This window comes from Marmota flaviventris, unplaced genomic scaffold, assembly GCF_047511675.1.
Source record: "Marmota flaviventris isolate mMarFla1 unplaced genomic scaffold, mMarFla1.hap1 Scaffold_83, whole genome shotgun sequence".
In the NCBI taxonomy this organism is placed as follows: Eukaryota; Metazoa; Chordata; class Mammalia; order Rodentia; family Sciuridae; genus Marmota; species Marmota flaviventris.
Window position 1 is genome coordinate 243,584 of NW_027288423.1, and position 8,412 is coordinate 251,995.

Sequence of the window (8,412 nt, forward strand, 5' to 3'; positions counted from 1 at the left end):
GGGGTCCATCTCTCTCGGCAAATGCTGAGATGAGGAGGAGGAGGGGGAGGGGTGGAGCAGGAAGAGGAGGAGGAGGGGAGGAGGAGAAGGAGGAGGAGGAGTGGAGGAGGAGGAGGAGGGGGAGGGGTGGAGCAGGAGGAGTTGCTAACAGGAGGAGTTACAACACGGGAACTAGGTGGCTGCAGCCTCAGCTACAGCTTTGGTGGCGAAGGTCAGCGCCCTGGGCAGCCGGCACCTGAAGGACAATGACAGGAGCCAGTCACCGCGCCTTCCCCAGGGGCTGCGAGGGCGGGTGGGAGGTAGGCAGGGGCTCCGGGTCGCCACCCCCGGCTGTGAGTGCCCGCGCGGAGCCCCGAGGAGTCGAGCGCCCCCAAGAGGGCTGTTTCTGGGTGCGGGCACCGCTGCTCCAGTGTGCGGGAAAAGGGGAGTTGCATCCTGGAGGAGCCGTGGAGCTGGGGAGTTGGGGTTTGGGGTGGGGAGGGCGGGAAGCGGCGGGGGAGAAGCGGAGTCCCGGGAGAGAAAGGAGGCGCTCCTGCTCCTTGGGAGAACTCGGGAGAGGAGTCCCGGAGCGCGAGGCGGGGGGAGGCTGCAGCCCCCGGTGCAGGCCAGAGGTGAGCGCATGGGGGGGGGGCGCAGGCGCGGACACCACTGGAGAAGCGAGCGCCTGCCTCCCAGACTGGTGCGGGGTTGGAGACAGCCTAGGCTCCAGCTCTCCCCAGGGCAGCCAGGGGAGGCAGGACTCGGGAAGTGCTGGGGGTGTGTGAAGGTGAAGTGGAGTGTCAGAGGCGGCCTCTGGCTGAGCCTCTAGGAGGAGAAGGAGGAGGAGGGGAACCCCGCCCCGCAGGCGGACGCCCTTGTCAGCGCCAGGGGCGGGGACAAGGGGCGCAGCACAACACGGGCTGACAGAAAGGAGCTGCAGCGGGCAGGGCAGCGGAGGCTCATGCTGAGCAGGCCAGGCCTCGGATGGGAGCCTGGCCTGCAGCGGTGGGGGCGGGAGCCTGGGGCGGGGAGCCAGAGCCAGGGGCGGGGATTGGGGGCGGGGCCTCAGAGGCGCCAAGCTAGCTCCCCCGTGACTTAACTTTCTGGGTGGACATGTGTGCCAGAGGTGCGCTGGGGCCAGCCAGGGCAGGAGGAGTCCACCCATATTTCAGCTCAAAATTGTATTCATGGAGTTCTTGATGTCTAAAAAATTTTGCTTTATGAAAAGAACCAACTACTCTCAACTTTTATTCATTGTAATTAAATTATTCCTTTGTACATGGAATAAAAAAAGAAATTATTAAATTTATTTGAAGACATCCGAATAACATTTGGTTATGCAGTCTGCCTATTTTAATATGACTTGCAAAATTGAAAACTGCAGAGGAATTCAAAGTCAATAGAAAAATCTCTAAACTTTTTTAAGGACATTCATCTCAAAATGTGGTTTAAAATTAGGCACTTCACCATCTGACACAGGAAGAGAAAGATAAGAAACCAAATAAAATACTAGCAAAGTCTGACAGAAACTCTCTTTCCAAAATTAGACTTATTAATCTTCACATGAGAGACTCCATTTTCTACAGAGGGCTTATTTTTTAATATACAAGACCCCCTCTCCTCCCCACTCAACTTAGAAAATTACACTGGTTTCTTGGGGCTTCTGCCCAAGTTTCTTCCTTATGAACCACTGACATTTCTGCAAACCTCCTCTAAATATTGTGAGAGATAGAAGTGGCTTTTTATTTGGAAAAGTAGTTGTGATTTAGGATTATCGGTGAAACCCCTTGGGGCTTTATTGAATCATGTCATAAGCTGTCAGTAATAATATGTACTTTGCTGGCCACAACATAATGTATTGATATGTATAAAACAATATTATAAACTGGAAAAAAATATGTTTTTTTTAATAATTTATATGCAGTCTTATGAATAATACAGAGTTCTTTGTGAGCATTATGGTGCTGTAGATAATAAATTTACCCTGTTCTCTGGCCTGCCAAGAGAGTTGTAAAGCAGAATATATTGGTTCACCTTTATGATAATAAGCAATTTTAGTATGTCAGTAGGTTCTAGCTACATTTACTTCTGAGGTCTTAAAGAATAGTGTGCTCTAAATGGTTCTTGGAGTGTTTATACTGGCTCTGACTCTCCTGGGTAATGTTTCAGTGAGTGATATGATCAGATAACAAGAGGCACTATTTCTCAAGTATTGATATTGTGATATCTCCTGTAGTTTTATTGCCTGGAGTAGCTGATTTTTTCTTAACTGGATCTGTAGTTCTTTGTATGTATTTTTAATATGATTTTTAAAAAGTGGTTTGTAGACTTGTGTACATTTTCTAAGTGATATCACCCTTCTTTCTCAGTTATTTTTGCATGGATCAGGAATCAATATGTCCTTACTGTTCTTGTTTTATCTTCTTGACAAAATACAGAAACCCTTATAGGAAATGTTTCTCTTGAAACTGAAATAGTGATCAATTCATCACCTCTTCGTGTGTTCCAAATGGTAACAAGACATCTGCATTGGTAGCAAATCATAATTGATTATATAAATTTAATTTAGAGTAACATGTTTACATAAACTTTGTGAGAATAGCCAAGCTTTCTGTGTTTATTAATTTCTCCTACAATAACAGTAAGGGTGGTGATTTTTGCATAGGAAGAAAAACTCTGATATTCAATCATTCTTTTGGCTGATAACATACAACTGAATTTTTAACATGTTGTAATTTCCTCACAGGATAACAAAGAAGAAATAAATTTATAAGCAGCACTTTATTGATGGTAATAGCTTTTCTACAAGGAGGGAAACATTTCATTTTGTTCTTATTTTCTTAAAACAGCATAGACTAATTCTGAGCAAGTACTTAAGCACTTTATTTATTTATATACAATTTTGGATGTTGATGGGTCTTTATTTTGTTTATATGCAGTTCTTAGATGAAACCCTGTGCCTCAAACATGCTAAGCAAGTGTTCTACCATTGAGTCACAATCCCAGCTCCAGGCACAAACACAGGTCTGTCAGCTCTTTCTTGATGTGTAGAATTTCTCACCCATGCCTGTGCTGTCTTGATCTAAGTATCCATACATTTACTTCACACTGATACAGTGATTTGATGCACATACACAATACCATTTACTGCAACAAAACAGCATGGTTTATAACTTAAATCAATTTTAAGCATTCAAGCTAATTAGAATCATGAAGCTATAAGAATAGGGCCTTTTAATCCACTGGTATATTAACCTATTTAAGATGGTTGGGCTTTTTATACAAAAAATCCTGAAGAAGTCCTGAAGAATATTTGGATTGAAACAGGTGAAAAATAATGGTTGAGGCCCACTGCTCTTTTGTGTTTCACTAATATTAATGCAGAGACCATTAGGAGCAGCACACTAGCTGAGCTGAATAAAGATGGCCAATTTCAAAGAAAATCATAATTTATTTAATACAGGACCTTTTAGATCACATCAGGTTGACTCCTTTGGAAAGCAAATGTGTAAGCCATGCAGCTCACAAGACATGACATGGATCATCCACATTCCGCATGGCTTGTGAGGCCTCTGTTTGGCAGCAGAAGACCCTCAACACTGGCTCCCACAAAAGAGATTCCTGCAGTTCAATATTGGGATTAGAAAATTGTAGTAAACTATGGTGAAAGCAATTTTGAAGACAGATGCCTTCTGTTTGTTTCCAGAAAAAAGACAGTAAGGAAAATATGAGTGAAAAAGTCCTTTTCCATGAACTCCAATTTGTTTTGCTTTATGAGCATACCCTATAGAAGAAAATAGAATTTTGACTGTGAGGGGAAATCTGGACCTCCAGTGATTGTTATAGAAGAATAGGAAATGTTGACACCAAGGGTATGCTATCAAATACTTAGCATAGGACTGCCTACTTCTTTGAGAGAAGGCTCTGTGGTAAATAGAAAGTGCTGGTAAAATCTTTTCTTTTGGTTTCATGAAGCCTAGAGTTTTATTTGATGTTTGAGATCCATTGTGCTTTGAAATATAATCTTCTTAGCATCCCTGCCATAGGTTTATATGAAAGGTGATTTAGCGTACTGTGGTGGGCTAACATCAATTGCTTCTTTTTATGGGAAACATTTTCTACTAAAAAAAATAAAAATGGCCAATACTCTTTAATAGGGAATTTTATTCATCATTGAATGGAGGCTTTCTTAAAATGTTTTTATTCAAACACATCTTTTTTTTTTGAGAGAGAGAGAGAGAGAGAGAGAGAGAGAGAGAGAGAGAGAGAGAGAGAGATTTAATATTTATTTTTTTTAGTTTTTGGCGGATACAACATCTTTATTTGTGCGTGGTGCTGAGGATCGAATCCAGGGCCCTGCATATGCCAGGCGAGCATGCTACTGCTTGAGCCACATCCCCAGCCCCCTCAAACACACCTTTTATTTAAAATATAGAAATGTCTGGCTTTACAAAGCCAGTTATGTAAAAAAAAATTCAGACACTTTAAAATAAACAGATCACTCACATTATATTTTCTACAAAAATATTTCATTTACCATTATATTTAGAAAAATATAAAAGAATCAAATTATTTCACATACATATAAAAGTTAACCTTAGATAAAACATATATACATTTATACATAGTGTTCTAGAGTGCACATGCACATACATATTCTAAAACATATAAAAGATTTCATCGACTTGGAGAAAAATTCCAGGAAGTATCTAGTATTGATATTATTTAATAAACTTTCATGAATAAGTAATTACAAAATCGTGTCTAAACTTGTGATAAGTAGTTTCATATGTTATCTTTATCCCAAGAAAATAAGTTTTCAGAGATTTATCAGAGGATACATAATCTGTCATTCCTCACAGTCTTATCATGCATTCACTTTTTTTTTTATTTTTAGCATTGATTCTCTAGTACTTAAGACTTCTTTCTTCATTTGTATATTTAGTTTTCCACTTCTACCTATTTTGTTTTACTTTCTTAATCACTCTTTGTATTCTGTTTTTCTCTCTCTCACTCAAAGAATAGATTTAAATGAGACAATATATTACTTTTTAAATAAATGAATATATTTTAGTTGCTTCAAAAGTATTTGCTTTTTTTCATAATATGTTACAGTTATTCTTGAGTATTACAAACTCCACAATGGAATATATAAAACATTTCAACATATATAAACATGCTTTTTTATTTTTGTATTTAAATATTATATTTCCTCTGAATTTGCTCACAATCTTTTATAACATAATTTTTATATTTTATTCTAATTTGTTATAAAAGACAGTAGAATGCATTGTAATTCATATTACTCAAATAGAGTACAATTTTTCATATCTCTTGTACACAACAGAGTCACACCATTCATGTCTTCATACATGTACTTAGGGTAATGATATCCATCTCATTCCATCACTTTCCTATCCCCATGCTCCGTTTCTTCCCCTTCCTCCCCACTGCCTTATCTATAGTTTTTTCTATTCCTCCCATGCTTCTCCCTCCTTTCCATTACATATCAGAAATTTTATGTCAGAGAAAACATTCAGCATTTGGTTTGGGGGGGATTGGCTTACTTCACTTAGCATAATATTCTTCAGCTCCATCCATTTGCTTGCATATGCCATGATTTCATTCTCTTTAATGATGAGCATTATCCTATTTTGTATAAAAAGAACATTTTCTTTATCAATTCATATACTGAAGGGCATCACAGCATACTACAAAACTGCAGCTACAACAATGTTTATAGTAGCACAATTTAAAAAATGATTTTAACTATCAGATTAAAATGCTTTTTCTAAAAATCTGATATAAAGGTATAAAAACTCTACATGGTTTCTATTGAACATTGTGGATGTTGAAGGTACTGAATATTTTCTTATATATTTATCATCAGAAATACTATTAATTCTACTAATAAAATGTTTCTAAAATGAAAATATTAAATGGAGAAGCCAAAAAAGTAATAGCCTTGCCTCATAATGTATTAGGTGTAAGACTTTGTGAATATTATAGTTTTTTTAGGTGTAAAACCTTAGCTAGATTTCATTTGAATCTTAGCTTTTATCACTTAGTAACTTTATAAACTATGATATAGCACTTAACTCTGTGATTCTCAGTTTGCTTATCTGTCAATCATTAATAATTACTGTCAGATTTTTCTGGAAAATTTGAACATGCCCAACATTTTCTTTTTCTTTTTTTAAAAATATTTATTAATTTATTTATTTTTGAGAGAGAGAGAGAGAGAGAGAGAGAGAGAGAGAGAGAGAATTTTTTTTTTTTTTTTTTTTTTTTTTTTTTTTTTTTTTAGTTTTTGGCAGACACAACATCTTTGTTTGTATGTGGTGCTGAGGATCGAACCCAGGCCGCACACACTCCTGGCAAGTGCGCTACCTCTTGAGCCACATCCCCAGCCCTGTTTTCTTTACTTATATGTTATAAAAGAATTGTTCAGAGTTTTCTAAAGTAAAGTAGCCCTGAAAAAAAGCAAGTGCTCTATACAATGTACACATGCAGTGGTCATAACTTTTGAGATCAGAACTACATGAAGCTTGGTTTGTATACTCCATCAATTCAGGTTTTGTAAACAAGGGATAAGACAATGCTTTTATACCATGAATAAGACCTCATAGCAGGACAGGTAGACACTGCAGTCACTTATCTCCATGAAGTCCCAATATCACATCTACTTATCACATCCACCACATTTGCAAAAAGACATTGCATTACATCAAAACTGGTATATGAGATGTAACCTCACTAAAAGTCTCACCAAGCACAAAAAAAATTTGGACACCATACATGGGAGGGATGAAGCCAGGACCAGATCAAACAGAAAATGCTTGCATTAAGACCTTTAACCACCTTGGTGATGTAGCTGAACACAAAGAAAAATCAAAGCATGAATATTGGGGTTTAGAGATAAGTGTGCAAAAGGCTTATTTGTTCTAAGGCAAGGAAGCAATGTAAACCATAATTGTAACTATACACTTATAAATCACAATTTTAAACAAAAGGACAGAAAAACAGGCAGAAGTATCAAATTAAAGAACAGGATAGAGTTTTTAACTCATAATAGAAGACTTGACAATCCTTACCAAAGGGGTGAAGATGTCCAGAAATTTTCCTTTATGAAGGTAATTTGTGGAAGGAGTGAGTTTTTCGTTTCTGAAGAAAATTTTGGCAGAAAGTATAGAATAAGAGAAGGAATAGCAAAAGCACAAAAGTCACAGAAGGAAGCTAGAGTCAAGTAAGATGTTCAGTTATAGGGTTGGGGATATAACTCAGTTGGTAGAGTGCTGGCCTCACATTCACAAGGCCATGGGTTTAATCCCCAGTACCACCAAAAAAAAAAAAATGTTCAGTTACAAATTTTTATTGTGTTTATCATGATGTCATTTAGAATTATTATTAGTATTATTATTTAAATCAGGAATTGAACCCACAGGTGCTTAACTACTGAGCCAAACCCCAGCTCTTTCTTTTCTTTTTTCTTTCTTTCTTTCTTTCGTTTTTTTTTTTTTTTTTTTTTTGAGACTTAATCTTGCAGAATTTCTGAGACTGGCTTTGAGCTTGCAATTCTCATGCCTTAGTCTCTAGAGCCAACCAAGTTTACAAGCATTCGCCACCATGCCCAGCTTGGAATTTTTTAAGTTATTTTATTTTTATATATCAGGACTTCATCTGACAATGATTGTATTTTCTTTTGCTAATGTTTTGAATAGAATCTGTACCTTATACCACAAATAACCTAAAAACTCACTCTTTATGTAAATATAATATCATCTTGGCATAAGTGGAATGACTCTACAGTTCTTGAAGTGACTCCCTAAGTATCGTCAAGCATAATGTCAAATCTTTGATATTGTTCCATAAGAAATTTGGAAAAGAATGTGGCACATTAAATGTATATTCTAATAAAATTAAAAAGCCTTGAAAAATATGTCCCAGATACTTGTGCTTTAATCCATTAGGAGTAATGTTTTAGACTGTACAGTTGAGAAAATAAATGTTGTTTAGAACCCCACATCTCAGTGATTTATTTAATCAATGTTTATTTCCCACTCTAAAAGGTCTAAAGTGAACAAAATCTAATGGTCAGGCAGGTCTACTGGGTGGCTTACATCTGAGATAGTTTTCAGAACTCTGGGGTTCCTGCATTTCATGGGTTTTATGAATCATTTTTCCTCTACAATTTGTTAGTATCACAAGAGTAGGTGTTTCCATCAAAAATATCTACCTTAGTCTCCCAGACTTTAGAAATCTTCAGTTTGTGATGGTGTGCTGTGGGAGAGGCATTAGCTTTCAGAATCAGCTTCAGCCTTCAGCACACTTGTTTGTGCTACTTGCCATCTTGAAGTATTTTTCCAGCATAAAGTATGCTTAGACAGTTATTTTGTGTATGGAGAAAAACTTGAATTTTTATTTAACTTGCCT

At 37.6% G+C, this 8,412-nt stretch overlaps 1 protein-coding gene across 1 annotated transcript; it reads right to left on the minus strand.

The window, feature by feature from the left end:
* Positions 1 to 259: 259 nt before the first annotated feature.
* Positions 260 to 1,144, minus strand: LOC139704474 (uncharacterized). Its single transcript, XM_071607295.1, has one exon. It carries the CDS (start codon positions 1,142 to 1,144, stop codon positions 260 to 262), a length of 885 nt encoding a protein of 294 aa, XP_071463396.1.
* Between the last annotated feature and the right edge of the window lie 7,268 nt (positions 1,145 to 8,412).